Source organism: Callithrix jacchus, chromosome 20 (genome assembly GCF_049354715.1).
Source record: "Callithrix jacchus isolate 240 chromosome 20, calJac240_pri, whole genome shotgun sequence".
In the NCBI taxonomy this organism is placed as follows: domain Eukaryota; kingdom Metazoa; phylum Chordata; class Mammalia; order Primates; family Cebidae; genus Callithrix; species Callithrix jacchus.
This window is the reverse complement of record NC_133521.1, coordinates 15,513,535-15,532,500: the sequence shown is the minus strand read 5'-3', so window position 1 is coordinate 15,532,500 and position 18,966 is coordinate 15,513,535. Positions and strand designations below refer to the sequence as shown.

The window sequence follows — 18,966 nt, the reverse complement described above, 5'->3', positions numbered from 1 at the left end:
AACCCTCTACACACCAAACAGGACGAGGCTCAGTCTGGTCTTCAGAATGCCAATTTGTAACTAGACTGACTTTGCCCTAAATCCTGCCAGGTTGGGAGCAGAAGCCCAGCCTGGGGTGTGGGGACCCCCCGGGGGGTCTGCCTTGGCCCCCGCCTGCCACACGAACGTAATCAAAGTGCTGTGCCCCCAACCCCTGACAGCCCTGCCTCTCAGACTTGAGGTGCTAGAGAGATACGAAAGCCCCCCAGTAGACCCTCAAGCTCCTTCTGATGCTCCTCCCTGCCTGGCCGCCACTCAGCATTGAATGGTGCTAAATGGTAGTGGCCACATGGTACCTGTCACACTCCAAGGCGAAGACGCAGCTTCTGGACCTCAGAGTCAGCCCCGCCCCACTGCTCTCCTGACCTCTGACCCCCCCCCATGCTCCACCTTGACCCCCACTCCCCTCTAGTCAGCTGCTGGGTTCAAATCCTGGCTCCCTCATTGGCTAGCTGTGTACCTGTGGGCAGCCTCTCTGTGCCCCAGTTTCCTCCTCTGTGAAATGGAAATAAACAATCTACACTGATGCTGAGGAAGAATTCTTCCTTGATCTTCACTCCGTTTCCTGTCTCTGCTCTCCCACCCTGTTCAGACCTCATCCTCCTTCACCAAGACCTTTTCTGCAGCCTCAGGATGGACCCTTGCCCCTCCGTCCTCACCCCTGCCTACCCACAAAATAACCATCAACGGACAGTGGGGCCAACTGCGGTGGTTCATGCCTGTAATCCTAGCACTTGGATCACACTCCTCCCCTCCTCAGACACCTTCAATGACTCCCCAGTGCCTGTGAGTAAAGCCCAAGCTTCATGATCTGACATTTCGAGCCCAGTGCACTTTGCGTGTTGCCTTCCCTGCCCCCTGCCCAGTTGTTCCCTCTGCCTGGAAGTTGCCTTACTGTGGAAGGAGAAGGTGAACCTGGCGGCACTGGGCAGGCTGATGTTCTGAGGGTTCCACCAGGAGGTGACAGAGGTGGCGAACAGCGGGAGACCCGGGGCCAGGCTCTCCTCCTGGTCCTGGAAGCAGAGGAGGCTAGAGGCTTTGTCGCTCAGCAGGAAGTCATGCTTCCCATAGAGAAGATGCAATCTCCCAGCGTGTCGGTTCCAGTAGAGGCAGAAGTGGTAGAGGCCCCTGGGTTCGGGGAAGGATCGGGAAGCAGAGTGGGCTGCAGGGAAGGGGGCATGGACTGTGAGGGCCTCCTCGGAGTTCTCGATGGAGATGCGCAGGTCTGGCGTGAGTTTGTAGCGGAGGCTGCTCCTGTGTGTCTGGTTCCGCTGGCCGCAGAAGCGAAAGTCTTCCCTGTGGCCCCTGCCGTGGGCACCTGAGGAGGCAGAGGCTGCAGATGGCACCCCGTGGCAGGGGCTGAGCAGAAGCAGGGAAGGGGACAGGCCTTGGGCTGAGAACATGTGAACCTGGAGCCTGAGACTCACACATATTCCAAGGGTCTACAAAACTGTGTTAGTCTTTCCCACTCAAAACTTATCAGCATCAAAATATAAAAAGAGGAAACTGAAAACGAGTAGTAATTTCAAAGGCAAAACAAATTTATAACAGCAATGAAGTAATTTAATGAGGCCATGGCTACCACAGACGGTTGCACAGGTGGTACACTGCCAAAAATGCTCTGGCTGCAAAGGTGAGCGGGGCAGTATCCCATCCATGTTCCATCCCCTAAGCTGTGCACTGCAGGGCTGCGTCTACCAAAAGGAAGGAGTGTCTTTCTTTTCTAGTACCCTCCACTAGCTGAGCTATACCTGCCGAAAGGAGTGCTGGCAGCCACCTTAGGCACAGAGGCATTTTAACATAAGTCCCAACAGCCCCACGGCACCCCTGGGAAGACTTGCCTTGGACCAGGAAGAGCAGACTCAGCAGGAGCAGTGGCCTCTGCAGGAGGCACTGGGCAGTCATCTTCCCACGAAGTCACTCTTGGCAGTCACCACCTGAAAGAGGCCAGGAGTGTTAGCTGGGAGTCTAGACTGTGTGGGGGTTGGGCTGGTCCTGCAGAAGAGGAGGCCAGCGTTGGATGGATGTGGGAGGTGAGGTGGAAATAGCCCACGGACTTCCCCAGAGCAGCCAGAAGCTGATCTTCAAGAGGCAGTAGGGCCGGGTGCAGTGGCTCACGCCTGTAATCCCAGCACTTTGGGAGGCCGAGAAAGGAGGATCACTTAAGCATAAGCATTCAGACCAGCCTGGACAACATAGTGAGACCCTATCTCTACAATAAATAAACAAAATTAGCCAGGTGTGGTGGTACATGCCTGTGGTACTAGCTACTAGAGAGGCTGAGGTGGCAGGATCACTTGAGCCCAGGAAGTCAAGGCTGCAGTGAACTACGACTGCACCGCTGCAATCCAGCCTGGGTGACAGGGTGAAACCCTGCTGGAAAAAAAAGAAAAGAGGTGGTGCTGTCCAGAGTCCAGCTGAGTTCCAGTCTCAGTTCCGCCTTTTGTCTGCTGCAGCACCTTGTGTAAGTCACTCAAAATCGGGCTAACCATTAATGCCTCTCTCCTGGACCCAGAGTGACAGGTTGATCTTGTCTAGAATCTGGTGGTGAGGGTTGCACTTGGAACCACCACCACCTAGCCCCTCCATGCCTGGAGGGAACACAGAAAAAAAGGGGGCTCCCAGAGTTCTCCCCAGCTACCTCCCTATCATCCTTCCTGAGACTTAACTCAGAGGACACCTCCTCCAGGAAGCCCTCCTCAACTCCTTCCACAATCAGTCCCAGCCTCCTTTGGTTCCCACCACTGGCCAAAACCCTTCCCCACCCCCATTAGCCTCTTTCAGGTAGTGGGAGATGGTGTGTTCCCTCCTTCTACGTCAGCCAGGGAGCACCTGATCCATCTCTGTGACCAGGGCCTGGTGTAGAGGGAGATTGCTGGTTAAAGGCTGTGGAGACGGAGAGTGAGGAACTAAAGGATCAGCAGCGCCCTCTACAGGAGCCAGAAGGAAAGGGCGCTTCCTATCTTGACCGCCAGGGGGAGGCAGTTTACCGAGCCTGGAGGAACCACAGTCTCCACTGAGGACTAGGACTCGGTATTGCCCCAACCTGGCCTGAATGAGGCACATCTGACCCTCTGAGCTCTCTATTAACTGAGCGCCTGCTATCTGTCAGCCTCTGTGTTGACCTGTCCCACCTCTGCACCTCTGCCGATTCTCACTCCAACCCTATGAAGTGGGTACTGCTGTTGGTCCATTGCACAGGTGGAGAAACTGAGGGCCAGGGACTTGCTCCAAAATGCTCCAGAGACCAGGGGCTTTCCCTGCCTGGTCAGGAGTATAGTGCCTGGCGGGGAACCTGTGGCCCTGGCACTTGTAGAGTTGCCAAGAGGCTTGGCCCTCCCTACGGCCAGCTGGCCCTGTGGCAAAGCTGGGGGCTCACAGACAGACCTCATCCTGTGTGGCATGGCAGCTGGCTGCAGGGACAGAGGAACTCACTGGTCACAAGCCAGAGAATACACACAGAGTATGAATTTGAGAGAAACAAAGAAGGACTTTCAGGAAGAGGTGGCTTTGGAACTGAATCATTGAGGGCAGCATTAAAGGGAGGGGTGTCAGGCAGGAGCTGAATATCTCCTTCATAGGCCAGTCCTATCTCAAACAAACCTGGCCCCTTCAGTCAAAAGCCAATCCCCTGCGTCCCACCATGTGGAATGGAACACCAATTTCTCAGGCACTGTGGTTCAGTCGTAAGTCAGACAGGCTCATCATCTGCCCCTGATGGCATCACAGGACCCTTTGAGAAGAAGGATGTGGAAGGTATTTTAGGGAGGGGCGCCGTTTCCCAGGTTGTGATTTGTAAGGTTTTGCTATGTCTTCTCTCAGCATTTCGATTCCTTTTGAAACTGCCCCCTGCCACCTCCAGCCAGCGGAAGGAAACCCAACATCCGGGGACAGGGACACATCCCTCCCAGACCCCCTCTTTCCTTCTGCTTCTTGTCAGTCTCTGTTGCTGTCCCCCTGGTTGTCAGTCCAAATGCCACTTCCTCCAAGCATCCCTCACTGCTACCACAACTCTCCACCTGTAAACTCAAAGCTGACAAATCATTTGGAGAATTTGGATCCAAGGCCCAGAGGGCCAGTGACCTCTCAAGGTCACACAGCAAGCAAGGAGGGAACTGACCAGAATCCATGCATCTCCCTGGCTCACTGACCTTCAAAGTCAGTCAGAACCACTGCCTCACGTTAGCCCTCCTGGATTGGCCCTTGAGGATAAGGGAGGGAGTGCAGGTAGTGAGTTCCCCATCACTGGAAGGAAACAAGCAAAGCAGCACTAATATGGGGTACCATGGAACAAATCCAGACACACGCAAGGGACCAACTGCCCCCACCACTTCCTGAGCCATCCCCACTCCACCTCAGCTGTTTGAATAACTACTCCAAGGTGGACAGCTCCGGCCCCATCAACATGCTTGAGGTTTGAGGGGGAAGAGCTGCCTGGCTTCCTTTAACCCATGGGGTAGACTCTAGAGCCAGACAGCCTGGGTTCAAATTCTGACTTGCTCACTAGCTGTGTGCCCTTGGACTACTCACCCTCTCTGGGCCTCACTTTCCTCACTTGTAAAGAATAATACAGAAATCAAGCTGACCTCAAATGTCACTGTGAGAATTAAATGAATTGATACCTATAAAGGGCCTAGAGCACAGGGGCCAGGAATCTCTGCTAAGTAACTCCATACTTTCTAACCAGTTCATGTCTGCTCCAAACTCAGCCCCTTGGGCCTCTCAGGCCCCTCCTCCCTGTTTCCCGCTCTTCCGTGCCACCCCTAGCAGCCAGCTCACCCACTGGAGCACCTTGAGGGGAAATTCTTACTGCATGAAGTTTCCTTTCCGGAAGTCCAGTGGAAGGCTGAAACCCCACCCAGAAAACTTCCCTCCTCCAGAAGCCCCTGGAGGCAGGAGAGCTGGGCTGGGGACAGGAAAGTTGCCATGCAGATTGGGCTGGGGGAGGGCACAATCCTCTGCTTAGCACCCCTCCTTCATCCCTGCCTCTGCCACCCCTCCAGGTCAGCCCCACGCACACACACCTGCCACCTGCCCACTCCCCCACCCAGGTGCCAGGGATGTAGCATGAGCCTCCACACAGATTCCAGGAACCTGACCTGTCTCAGCCTCTGGAGCTTCGGAACCCCAGCGCTAAGACAGGGCCTGTCATCATGCTCAGTACCAACCACGGTCCCGAAGGCAAGGACCTTGTCTGGGCTCACAGCGAGCCAGAGGGGGCAGCTGAGCAGGGGGTATTCTAGCGACACCCCTCACAATGATGTCAGTGGTGACATCCATGTTATCACACCAAACTCTCAGAACCATCCTGTAATTCGGGTCCAACTGCTACCATTTTACAGATGCGGACACTGAGGCTGGGGAAGGCTGCGTGTTCTTAGATCACGTGGGCTTAGGGCTAAGCCTCCCCCTCCTTGTAGAGCTAGTACTGGTAAAGGCCCCAGAGATGCACGTCCTCCCCGAGCCCCGGCTTTAGAATCTCCCCAAAGGGAAGGAGAGGAGCAGCACAGAGAATCCAGCCTGGAGACAGAGTGCTGGGGCCGAGGCCCAGGAAAGCCCCCACCAGCCCCGCTGGCCCTCCAGAGCGGCCACTCTTGACCTCAGACCTTCCGTAAACATGCACAGGACAGAACAGGCTGGCCCAGCCTGACACAATGGGGGCCACATCACGGGGTTCCCCAAGGATCTAGCAGAGTGGAGGATGGCCAGGGTTTGTCTGAGCTGAGACCTCACCCCACCCCCAGCCCAACCCCCAGGGCTCCAGCTCCAGTTCCGGCTCAGCCTTGCCCCTCTGCACGGTGGGCAGGGGGGGACCCACAGCTCACTTTCTCCTGGCGGGAGGGGGGGTGGCCTGAGTCACTTCCGTGTGGAGCCAGGAGTCACCGCTGCCCAGGCCAAGCTCCTGGAAAACCCATTTCCTCGGAGGATAGAGATGGAAGTTGAGTGGACAGGACCTGGACGGCTCTGGGATTAACCCTACTGGGCAGACACCTCTCTGCTGTCTCCTGCCAGGAAGACTCCTGAACCTGGCCCCCTGCTACTTCCGTCCTCCCTTTACACACAGCAGCCACTGCCCACCCCTGAGCCAGGCATCCCACCCCCAGACCTTTGCCCCTTTCTGTCACTTTGTCTTGGATGGCACCTAGCCCTGTGACATTCCACTCATCTTTGAGACGGGCTGAGACAAGCCCTCCCCATGAAGCCTCACCTGCCTGTCTGTTCCTCACCAAAATTAACCCATGTTCCTGCCGGCAGAGACCCACCCTCAACACAACATGCCCCCACCCTGCATTGCCACAGGCGCTCACATCGGAGGGTCCCAAGCCTGCCTGTGGGTCAGACCTCCCTCTGTGAGTGCACTAAAATGCAGATTCACAGGCCCAGCCCACAGAGCGTCTGATGGGGTGGGCTTGGGAGCTGGGCTTTAACAAGCATTTCGCTGATGGACGTACTGCAGGCTTGGGAACTGCAGGTTTATGAACCGGGAATAGACACCAGCAGGTTTAGAGACAGTCACAGAGGGGAGGGACTGGCCCACAACCCTCAGCTGCTAGATGGCGGGGCCTGGACTGGGGGCCAGGGCAGCCTGCCTCCCAGCAGCGCCTTTTCCCTGCCCTGTGAGGCGGACCCGCCTGGTTCCTCTGTGGCTTCCCCTGTGGCTTCCCCCACATTTCCCTGCCCTGTGACGTGGATCCATCGGGCTCCTCTGTGGCTCCCCCAGCATTTAGCGGGGCCCTGGAAGGCGCCTCCTGAAAGACACTGGGAGGAGAGTGGGCATCGGGTGGGGGAGAAGTAGTGGGAGGGGAGCTCCAGAGGCGTTCTCCAGGTTCCTGCCTAGTCTTGCACACCTGAAGGCCTTCTGCTCAAGTGGGCCCTCGCTGGGAGAGGCAGAGGGGGAGGTCCCAGCCCAGCTTCCACAGCCCCAGCTCCCCTCCTGTCGCAGCTGCTCTCCCGTGGGCTGCTGGGGCACAAGATGGAGCTGCTGAGCCTTTGGAAGAAAGGATTTGGCCCAAGGGGTTGGGGGGCAGGGTGAGGATGAACTCCTGCGAGTTACACAGGCATGTGGATGTGCGTGTGTGTGCATGAGTGCGTGTGCATATGAGTCTGTGCATGAGGGTGCATGAGTGTGTGTGCCTGTGCATGAGTATGCATGTGCGTGAGTCTGTGCATGAGTGCGTGTGCATGTGCATGAGTGTGCAGTGTGCATGTGAGTCTGTGCATGAGTGTGCATGTGTGTCTGTGCATGAGTGTGCCTGCATGAGTGTGCATGAGTGTGAGTCTGTGCATGAGTGCATGTGCACGTGCATACAAAAGGATGCAGGGGGCCAAGAAGAAAATGCGAGAGAAGTCTGGGAACTGGGCAAGTTAGCTCCACAGAGGAGGAATGAGGGAGCCACTCAGACTTCAAAGGTGGGGAGGGCATGGGGCGGGCAGGGCACAGAGCCAAAAGCAGGGCTCCTGCAGGTGTTTCCTCCATGGAGGGTGAGGTGTGGGCTGGGAGGACCCTCCCTCCAACGGTTTCCAAACTTTTTTTATAAAAGTAAATCTTACTTGGAAATAGCATGTACCCAACAGCTCAAAGGAAATGCCCGTCAGACCCAGGTAGGACCCAGGGCCACATCCTACTCCCAGCCCAGTTCCCCGGCTCCTCGGCCACACCCAGGGTCCTGGGGTAACAGCCTCCAAAGGCCGAACCACTCCCCACCCCTATTCCCACTCCCCGAATGGGGTGACTGCAGCCCAAGCGAGGTGACCGCAGAGACCTCCACAACAGGGGTGTTCCAGGATCACTGGGGGAAGCAGAGTGACATCAGTTTTCAGGAATTTTCCTACAATAAAGGAGAATAAAATGAAGCAAGCTGCCTGCCTCAGAGGCTGGCGGGTGCCCAGGTCTGGCCCTCTCACCGCCCAGGGTAAGGCTTAAATTCTTTCACCAGACCTGCTGGACGTCCCCCCACCCCCTACTCCACCAGCTCAGGCCTCACTGTTCCCGTGGCTTCTACTCTACCCAAGTCCTTGCGCCACAACTCCCTCTGCCTGCCCAGACACACCCTATGGGGAGACAGAAAGGGAAGAGGTTGGGGCATTCCCTGCCAGCCTGGGAGGGCATGGTAGGGATTCTGAGTCCTCCCAGACAGCCAGTGGTCCAAAGTCAGCCACCCTGCTGCCTCCCGTATGTGGAACTGGGCATTTGCTTAAGAGGCCTCAGAGAAGCCACCAGCCAGGAAGGAACCTGGCCTTGGGTGCTCCTATCTCCAAGCCTTTGCACACACTAGTCCTCCTCCCTGTGATGGCAGCCTTGTACACATCTGTGAGAGTCCCGGTGCCCTGGGCCTCAAACCCCACATCCTTCCAGGCCCCATGGTACCTGGCAGGACACCAGATGAGTGAGACTAACAGGGTCCTATATGGGCAATGAAAAGGGCCTTGGAATCCGGGAGATTCTAGAAGGAGAGGGAGGATCACAGCTTCCACTCACCAAGCTCTCCGTTAGCCACAGGCATTCTGCAAAGCACTTGACAAAAATTAATTGTTCAATCCTCACGATAACCCTATGAGCAGAGCCCGTGGAGTAGGCAATCCTCACACAATCTGGTAAGGCAAATGCTATCAGTGCCCCCACCTTAAAGGCAGGGAGGCCAGGCACGGTGGCTCACGCCCGTAATCCCAGCACTTTGGGTGGCCAAGGCAGGCGGATCACTTGAGTTCGGGAGTTCAAGACCAGCCTGACCAACATGGAGAAGCCCCGTGTCTACTAAAAATACAAAATTAGCTGAGCATGGTGGTGCATGCCTGTAATCCCAGCTACTCGGGAGGCTAAGGCAGGAGAACAGCTTGAACCCAGGAGGCAGAGGTTGTGGTGAGCTGAGGTCACACTATTACACTCCAGCTTGGGCGACAGAGTGAGACTCTGGCTGAAAAAAAAAATACAGAAACTGAAGCCCAAAGAGGTTAAGCAATGCCCAAGATCACACAGAGATAAGTAGTCAGCCAGGACTCACACTCAGCCTAACCCCCAAGCCCATGCTTTTAGCCCCTGTGGACTACTGAGTTCTTTCTCTTCTATGGGACTCGGTCTCCCTGTATTTACCATGAGATAGCTTTCCAAAGCACTTTCAGGGAACACTCGTTCCCAGATTAGAGAAATGCTTGTGGGCCCTACTTTCTCTTGTATATTAGCATATCCAAGCCTCTCATGAGTCCTGCAGGGAAGAAACCCGTAACGCTTGGTTGGGCAGTTTCCCAGCCCAACATGAACGTAGAGCCTTTTTTGCATGGATACCCGTTATCAACATGGAAAAAAGCTCAGAAATCTTGACGCCACACAGAAGGCTGCCAGCACCTCCAGCCCCCTCCCCTGTCCTCCCCTTTGAGCTGTCCCGAAGGTCATTAGCTAGCATGAGATGAGCTTCAGGAGACGCAGGCTGCAGTGTTCCCCAGGGCCATCATCATCGTCCCTGACACTTCCAGGAAAGAGGTCCCCGGTGAGCCTGCGGTATATTTTGGCCTATCCCACCTCCCTTCGGCCAGTGGCACCAGCTTACGGGAAAAGGGCACTGCCAGGCCTGTCCCCAGGTGGGCCATTCCATTAAAGCCAGCCGTGGCCAGCTGGGTCTGTGGCTTCATCTCAAGCAGCTTAGACACTCGGGATGGTGGGGAAGAGAGAGAATGTGAGGATGGAGGAGTTTTAGGAGCTGAGAAGCAAAGCCTCTTAGAATTGTGGAAGTGAAGCCAGGGCTGCAGAGTGCCTACAGGACCAGCTGCCTGGGAGGCTGAGGCAGGAGGATTGTTTGAGCCCAGGAGTTTGAGGCTGCAGTGAGCTATGATCACACCACAGCATTCTAGCCTGGGTGACAGAGTAAGACCTTGTTTCTAAAAACAAATTAAAAAAAAAAAAGAAGAATTTTGGAGGCCAGCCATGGCGACTCACTCCTCTAATCCCAGCCCTTTGGGAAGCCAAGGTGGGCAGATCACTTGAGGCCAGGAGTTTGAGACCAGCCTGAACAACACAGTGAAACCCCATTACCAAAAATAAAAATTAGCTGGGCATGGTGGCACATGCCTGTAATCCTAGGTACCTGGGAGGCTGAGACATGAGAATCATTTGAACCCGGGAGGCAGGGGTTACAATGAATCGAGATGGTGCCACTGCACTCCAGCCTGGGTGACAGAGTGAGACCCTGTCAAAAAAAAAGGACTTTTAGAATTGATTGAAGAGACTTGGAACCTAAAGGAGAAGCAGGGATAGGAAGGCACTGGGGATACCAGCCTGTTTCGAAGGGACCTCAAAGAGCCAAAGAGCCAGCAGTCGGAGGACTCTGGTACCAGGCCTGCTCAGCGCATGTTCCTCGGGTGGTCTGCATCCAGGCAGAGGCTCAAGGCCAAGTCTCCACTTGGCCTTCTCCAAGGAGCCACTGAGGCCAGCCTCCTGGGTGCCAGGGAACACACCAGTCAGCACCTGCCCAGGGAACACAAGCGCCTGGAGCAGGGGCATAAGGTTCAGAGGAGCCCTGCAGTCACCTGGAAGCTTGGGGCCAGCCTGCCCCTTCTCTGGGCCTTATTTCCTCCTCTGTCAAGTGGGTGATTCTGATGCCTGTTCCCTGCCTGCCTTCTCTGGAGTCAGAGCCCTCCAGGTCCGAAGGCTTCAGGAGGCCTACAGGGAAGAGCAGAGCTTACCTCCGAGCTGGCAGTGAGGGGCAAAGAGGATGCAGAGCCATCTCCCCTGCCCTGGCCAGACTCTCTCCTCTCTCAAACCACAGTCAGACCTCAGCTGTCTGGCTGAAGTTCCCCTTCCCCATCTGCATTCCCACGTTGCCCAAGGCCAGGCCCACAAGGTCAGCCCAGTCGCCTCCCTCCTTGTTTTCTCAGGGAGGCAGTTCAGCTACCCCAGGTCTGGCAAAACTCCCATCTTTGGAGCACAGGACACTTAGCATTCCCCAGGCCAGCCACCGATCCTCCCTTTCTTTTCTCCTCCTCCTCCTCCCCCGGGTCCCACATCCTGAGCGTGCCCTCCCCGACTAAGCAGGCTGGGTAGGACACAGTTCTCCCCTGCCATGGCTGACGACTGAGCCTGGCTACTCCTGGACCCCTTCCAGGGAAGGGAAGTAGAAGCATTGAGTTCCATCTCAGCTCCTGAGCACACGGCATGGCCTCGCTGAGCATCAGGAGTTGCACACACCGCGGGTGGGTGCTCACTGCCTTCAGCGACACAACTGTGTTCATTAAGCTCTTTGGACATGCAAGGCAGGACTGTGAGCTCTTTACACACGTGGACTCATTGAAGCCTCCTCGAAGCCCTCGAGACAAGTACCATGACGCCCACTCCACAAATAAGGCCAGCGAGGCCCAGGAAGGTCAAGTTACCTGCCCGAGGTCACACAGCTAGCAGGTAACATAGGTTGGATCCAAACCCCAGGGCCAGCTCCACAACACACGCTGTTCATCTCAAAGCATGTTTCCCTCCTGAACTTACCTGACTCTAAGGAAGCGCTTCTATTGAAAAGTCGCAGTAAAGAAAGCTTCCAACAACGGATTTCCATGGGTTCACCAGGACGCCATCCCTCCATGGCCCAAATCAGGGGGTGCATGAGACCTCACCCAGGTGAGCTTGGATTACGGTTCCATTGCACTTCCAGGCCACTCACGCCCTGGGCTTGTCAGAGGCTTCTTTCTGACCCCCGGGGGTGCAGCCCAGTGACCCAAAATAATCTTCAGGAAGGGTTGTACTGAAGGGAGGGGTGTGGAGCTCTCACCCCCAACCACTTCCTTGTAGTTGAAACTGCTGTCTTTAACTGTCTAAGTCCCTTGGAGTACTGTCTGTGACCACCCCCCCCACAGCCCCTAGTGCCACCCGACCCACTAGCTACTCCATCAATACTGGGGAGAAGGGAGATGGAGGGGAATAGAAAAAGATAAAGGGGGAAGGGATGGGGAGAAAGGAGGGGAGCTGGAGGGGAAGGGGAGTGAAGGAGGAAGACGGGAGAGGCGGGGTTGTGGGGAGAGGGAGTAGGAGTGACGGGGAGGAGGGGAGGGGAGGATAGGAGAGGAGGCAGGAGAATCGTACCTGAACTCCTTTGTGGCATCAAGTGGACTTACTGTCTCTACATTAAGAATGTGCATGGCAGACGAGGGCTTTTCCTTTGCTGGTGGGTCAATGTCCCCCACCTCTTTTCAAGAGGACAGAGACTTTGAAGCTGGGCTACCCCAGCCACTGCTCCCTCACTGGAGCTCCAAACAAAGGGGACAGCCAGGGAAGAGGCTGAGAAGCCGCAGCCGCCAGCTCCAGAGAAGGGGCGCAGGTGACAGCAGCCCCTAGCAACCGTTGCCCTGGCAACTGTTGGCAGCTGCAGGGACTACGTCACAGCTCGGCTCAGACCCAGCAAAGCAACGTGGCTCCATAACTTGTCCTGTGCCCAAGACCTCAACTCAGACGCTGCCCAGGCCAGATAGGCAGCTGGCAGGAGGGAGGACAGGGCTTAGGATGGTGACTTATCGGGAGCCTGTCTTGATGGGACCGCAAAGAGCCACAGCTTCCAATTTCTTGAGAGAGGCAGAACCTCCGGTTTTTACATGAAATCTGCAAGTTTGCCAATATTGACTTTAAAATCAAATCTATTTAGAACCTAGTCCGGGCCACCCAGTAATCAAATTATGCCTAACGGTAGCTGGATTTGCTTCTGGAAGCTGCCAGCCTGTGGTCCTGGCCTCAAAGCAGGCTGAAAACCCTCTAATCCCACATTGACTGTTGTGAGCACAATGCGTGTATCATAGATCTCTGAAAACTCCTCCTCCAGGAAGCCATCCCAGATTGCCACAGCCTACCAAGAATCCCCCTTCTGAGTTAGCCCTAGGCCTGGAGGTTCCTCCTGGCTTTCTTCTAGAACTCCCAGTGGGGTGGTTAGGAGCTCAGATTCTCTTTTTCCAGTTTGGGGAAGGAGGAAAATAGAGGCAGAGCTTCTGAAACTCCTACTGTGTGCCAGGAACTACACTGGGCATTTTGGAGATCCATTTCTACCACTCTTCAAGATTGGCCCTATGAGACCCACCTTACAGATGGGAAAACAAAGGCTCAGGGGATGTGACTTGCTGTAAGCCACCTAGCTAGTAAGGGTGGCTTATAGCAAGTCACATCCAAGATGTTAAATAGAATTTAAACAGAGATATTCCCTGGGACATGAAGATATCGAGACCAATTGTCCATGTTGACGCCTGACTAATCCCTAACTCCCCGCAATGTTCAGTGCTCGGCCTGATTTTATTTGATCATCTCCAGTGACAGGGAGCTCACTTCCTTCCAAGAAGGCACATTCCTTTGATCTTTAATAAGTTTTTCATACCCACTGAGTCAAAGGGAAGAGGACATAAAAACCGTGGGGTGCCCCACACAGGGCACAGGAGAGAACCAGGAGTTAGAACCCCCACCGAGCCTTTCAGATCCAGACAAGCAATAGCCCAGCAGATAGGGTGGGGTTGCTCAGGGTGAAAAAGATCCCGGGGTCTCAGTGGATGGGCTTCAAGCTCTTTCTCAGAACACAAGCGGGCAACCCCACTGGCCATCACACTCCGAGGGGAGTCCAGGGGAGGAAGGGGCTTTGGGACAATTCTGGCAGAGGCCATGGGAAAGGCAGCAGGGGCTTGGGGCCGAGGGGATGGCGTCTCTGCAACTCCCCTCCTCACCCGCCCCTCCATGGCGCAGAGCCAGGAGGCAGCTTCAGTCAGGAGGCTGCTATTGTCTCACTGCAGGCCCAGAGCTGGGTCCCATTCAGGCCCTATTTTTGGCCCCCGGAGGAAGAGGAAAGCAAGCAAAGAAAGGACTTGCTGTTCTCTGGTGAAACCTTCTCCCGGAAAACCTCAGTGCTCACTGGGCTGAAGAAGGCGGTCTCCTTGGCATCAAAGGATCCCGCGCTTAAAGGGAGCTGGCAGCGGGCTGCGGCTCAGGGGACCCAGTGGGAGGCACAGACGAGGCACACCACACCATTTACACACACTGGGCACTCCCTTACAGTGGCAACTCAGAGAAACAGAGGCACAGCTTCCCCAGCCCCACCCATAGTTCCTAAACATCCACCTGTGGTAATAATAAAAATACCTGCTCATCACGCCCAGAGCCAAAACCTGAAGCACTGTCTTACTTCACACCTACAACATTCCCGATGGGGTGGAGGCGGAGACTGAAATGATGGCGCTCATTTTGTAAGTCAGGGAACTAAGGCTCAGGGAGCAGCATGACTGCTGAAACCACAAGCCAGTAACCACAAGCCTACTCCCATTCCCCGACCTGACCCCTCCCCTTCCCTTCCTGCAGTCACCAACTTCAGCCTCTCTAGACTTCCAACCGGACACATCTCAGGGCCTTCAAACGCACTTTTCCCTAACATAGCACATCCTTTCCAGGACCCTTCCCCTGACTGCCTCTTTCTCGGGTCTCATTCAAATGTCCCCTCCCCCGAGAAGCCTTCCATGATCACCCAACCAAAATTATCTTCCGCATCCATTGCTCTCTTCCATGGGATTTGATTCGTTACCCTTACAGCACCTAACACTGACGTGACTCTGTGATTAGCTTACGTGTTATGCCTTGCTCAGCTTTACTGTCTCACCCATCTTCCTCACCACCGGCATCTCAGTACCTAGCACAGGGCCTGGTCTACAGAAGATGCCCAGTGACTGCTGGATGAATAAATGAATGATTGAGGCAGAGCTGGGGCTCCATACCTCTTTTCAAAAGGAGCCATTCCTGATAGATCTATAGAAGATCGAGAAGATCCAACCCCAAAGTGCCACGCAGGCTATGTGAGGGACAGGAAATGGGGAAGGTTTGAGCACTGAGCCACCTCCACTCCCCAGACCCTCCCAGGATCAGGAGCACGCACACGTCTGACAGGTGCTTGGCCAGAGAAGGGTTTCCAAGACTGTGCATAGCCTGACAGGACCTGAAACAGTAGGCAAGCTCCCTTCTGCTTTCCTGATAAAGGCTCTAGAAGTCCTGCAGCACAGAGGCCTGGGAGCCCATGCCTTTCCTATGCCCCTGGGGCCACAGCCAGTTTTAATGGGTGCTGGATGAGAAGATGTCTGAGATTCCCTCTGAACCTCTGAGCATGAACCTTGGATTTTCTCTCTACATTAAAGCAAAATTACCACCTCCAAGACCCTCAAAGGCCCATTCCTGTGGTTAAGATCTAAGGGGGCCCAGGTAGCAGATCTGCTGATGAGAGTGGGTCACTTTCCTGTTGCTGCAAATGCCAAGCTCCTACCTGGGCTCCCCATGGGCTCTCCAAGGTAAAGCAAGGAGGAGAAAGAGCAGGTGCCTATGGCCATGGGTCCTGGGGTCCAGCAAGCTGGGGTTGGGGGTGTCCCAAGCACTAGCCTGCAGAGACTCACAAGGGAGCTGGCACAGAGAAGGGAGCCAGGCACAAGTGCAAACCATAGGATATGCACTTGGACTCCCACGCTTCCACGGCCGCTCTATGAGGAGGTCCTATCATTCCCATTCTATAGCACAGGACACAGGGACACAGAGTTTGCCCAGGAACACAGAGCTGGTAAAACTGGATCCAAAGAAGCATGGTGCACTCCTTGCCTTGGGCTGCCTCCATTGTCCTGCATGGCACCCCGGGCCTTGCCCTGGCATCGACATGGAGAGTCAGCAGCAGCTACTCCACAGAGTAGCTGCTGGGCTGAGCCAGAGGCTCCAAAAATGCATTCATGACATTCATGGTGGAAGTTCCTTGGAAGAACCTTGCCAGTCAGCCAGAGGGGGAAAGGGAGGCTCAGAGGGGCTGAGCCAGGGGCCCAAGCCTCAGGCCCAGGTACAGGGGCAGGGCCAGACCTTGCTGACTCCAATGATCACATGGTTTGCAAACACTTCCTACATCACAGTCACTACAGCTTCTGATTCCAGTTTCCCAAACCCAAATGGAGGGACAGGGACAGGACCCCAGGGCATGCTGCCACCTGCTGCAGAGACTCTGGGAAGAGGCACTGGCTGTCCTCCCCCTTCATGGCTGGTGAGGGTGCTGCACTGGTTCCAGCTCCCCCACCTCCAGCTAACGTGCCAGGATGTGGGCAGGGGGTCCGGGAGGACACAGCTGTGCACCTGGTTCCCTAGGTGTGCGCACAGGTGGTAAAGCCCCCACAGTAGGAGTACAGCTTTGAGGAAGCTGTGCACAAGGTTTTCTTCCAGCCTTGCCCACTGCCCACGGCTCTAGGCAGGTGGGGGTCAGGCGAGTGCTGTGGGGTCAGGAACACCCCTATTCAGGTTCAAGCCTGTTGGATGAGGGAGAGCAAGGGGCCCAGAAGACTCGGGAGGTGGGTGTCCTGCCCCTCCTGACTTCTCCATTAGGCCCTCCCAGCTCACCCCCGTCCTCTTCAGCTGGGTTCCTCTCCCCCCACTGCCCCCTCCCATCCAGCCCACTGAGCTATTGACACATGGACAGGAGGCTCCAAAAATGCATTCATGGCATTCATGGTGGAAGTTCCTTGGAAGGAACTTGCCAGTCGGCCAGGCTGTGAAGAGGTGTCTAGATGGAGGCAGCACCTGCCCACAAGCATGGCCTGATGCAGCTGGAATGACCCATACGCCGCTTAGAGACTTAACTACTCAGGGGAACGTGGGAATTGGGTGCCCATCTTCCCCAAGGCTAGGAAAGCTCAGGGCTGGAAGGAGCCATGAAGAGGAGCCCCATACACTGCCCAAGTTGCCTCTGCAACTCCCCTGCCACACTTGAACATCTACAGAGACGGGGAACTCACTACCTGTCTTGGGAATGGCCATCTGTGGTACAATGGGGAGAAGCCCAGGCTAAGAGGCAGGAGACTGGGTTGGAGCCCTAGGGCCTGATTCCTCATCTGTGACATGTGGATAAAGTTCTAAGTCTTAAAGGGCTGGCAGCACTCATGATTGAATGAGGGTCTTTATAGGCAGGGAAGTGGGTGCCCCAGGGGTGAGGGTTTAGGCTGTGAGTTGCCCCTGAACTGTTTGGCCCATGCCCAGGTGGTGACACAGCAGAGGAGTAGTGGGCAGAGGGCACAGGGCTGAGATGAGTCAGAGGCCCCGACCAGCCCCTGGGGCTCACCCCAAGCATCTGTTACCATCGAGGCAGGTGGGTCTGGGCAGTTGTCTGACCCCTGCCACAGGGTCCGAGACCCAGGGTGCCAGCCACCGAGCCACGCCCTGAGCCCCAGACTCAGCAAAGGACCCAGAAGGGGTCCGCTCACCCGGCAGAGAAGTGAACACAGTGCAGTTCTGCCCCAGGAAACCAGCGCCCTGGAACCCAGGCCTCCTCTCCAGGGCTAGTGCTGTGGCCTCTGGTCCCCGGACAGGTCAGCCATTCTGCGGGTAAGGGCTCCAGCCCAGCTCCCCAGGCCCAGGGTCACTTCAACTCACTCCAAAACCTGGGTTGGGCCTCAGGTCTTGGGGAACACAAAGGAGCCCCTGGCTGGACAATGCCTCAGGCCAGCAGATCAAGACCCCAGTAATGGGCGTGTCCAAAGGGGAAGCTGTCACAGGATTGGTGGTTTTCCCAGTAACATCTTGGGAGGATGGTGCCATTGTTCTGGATAAAGTCTCTGTTGCTCTCTAAGAAGAAGGCTTGGTCATGGCTCAGAAGGGACAATGACAACAGCACTTGAGGTGTGCCTGGCCCTGTACTCAGCACTTAAAATTTAGAGGCTCACATAATCCCCTCAAGGTGCTGTTACCATCCTCATTTTTACTATTAGGAACATGAGGCACAGAGAGGTTAATATACCTGTCCCAGGTCACACAGCCAGTGGAGCTGGGACAGAATCAGGCAGCCCCAGAGTCCATACCCCTAACAGCCCACCTCGTGCTGCCTGTCCCAGGAGGCAGCCTGGCTGGGGATGGGGAGGCAAAAGTCTGGGACAGCTGGGGACAGCGTCTACATCTCATGAACCCCTACGACGTGTGGCAATCTCAGTTCATCCCCACAGGGTCGCATTTAGATATCAGAGACTTTCACAGCCCAAGTAATGAAGTTTTGAGAAATCCAGCCACTTGCTCAAAGTCACTTTTCAAGGGTTTGAACCTAACTCAACGACCCCATGATCCTGAAGATCAAACCTTGAGCTGAGGTTTAGGGAGGACCTCTTAAAGTCATGCACTGTGCTAGGTACATACTTTGCAGCCATTTGTCACCCCAAATTTCACAGCACCCCTGCAAAGGGGTGGTAGCGTTATCTCCATTGACAGACAGGGAAATGGGTCCAGAGAAGCTGTGATCTTTGGCAGTGGAATGTGAGTCTCCACAGCTCCTCTCCAACGTCAGCTTCCCGCTGTGGGCCTCGAGCATCCAGGCTGGGGGGACTGGCAGAGAGATACCTGGAGGCAAGAGGGCTGGGGGGTGGCAGAGGCAGCTCTCTGTCTTGCTCTCCCCTGTTTTGGATTGGTGGCAGTGGCCCTGATTCTGGGAAGCCAGGCTGGAGCCATTCACCGCAGAGCTTCTCAGCCTGCCAGGGCTGGGCTGGCTCTTGGACAAGGAGGCCATCTCCCCCGACACACCATCTCCCACTAATGTAGAGAGGCCTGTCCACCGGTGCCTGGAAGCATGCCAGCTCCCCGACACTGAGCTTTTATCTCTGCCTGGAGCTGCCAAGCATACCACAATCTGCCTGAGCCTGCACAGGTGCCAGCTCGAGAGCCCGACGCCCACCACACTGCCCTCCTCACCAAAGCGTGAGTCAGGCTGGAAGTGGGTAAGTGAGCGCTGCTGGCGTCCAGGTGGCCGCAGGTCTCCCAGCAGTAGCTGGGGCAGGAAGAAGTGCTCACAGTTATTATAGGTTAGCTCTGGGCCTCAGTATACCCATCTGTCCAATGGGAGAGGTAATGAGAAAGACCTAACATTCCCATGGGGCAGGCACTGTCCCATATACTTTCCTGTATCAACTCTCTTCAGGCTCATAACAGCC

At 55.7% G+C, this 18,966-nt stretch overlaps 1 protein-coding gene across 25 annotated transcripts in view; it reads right to left on the bottom strand.

The window, feature by feature from the left end:
- The window catches only part of ADGRG1 (adhesion G protein-coupled receptor G1), a 45,109-nt gene that overhangs the window by 13,695 nt on the left and 12,448 nt on the right, over positions 1–18,966 (bottom strand). For 11 of the 25 annotated variants that reach the window (XM_054248727.2, XM_008985946.5, XM_035282673.3 and 8 more), the window contains exons 2-3: positions 1,881–1,976; positions 935–1,357 (exon numbers count right to left, since the gene is read on the bottom strand). In XM_054248727.2, coding sequence (XP_054104702.2) covers positions 935–1,357; positions 1,881–1,944 — 487 coding nt within the window. In that variant the 5' untranslated portion in view covers positions 1,945–1,976. Of the gene's footprint in view, positions 1–934; positions 1,358–1,880; positions 1,977–2,294; positions 2,413–3,642; positions 3,773–10,309; positions 10,469–10,560; positions 10,694–10,716; positions 10,798–11,512; positions 12,276–14,128; positions 14,248–18,966 lie in introns of those variants that run through there. The other 14 variants (XM_078358277.1, XM_078358282.1, XM_035282664.3 and 11 more) reach the window with 7 other exon arrangements.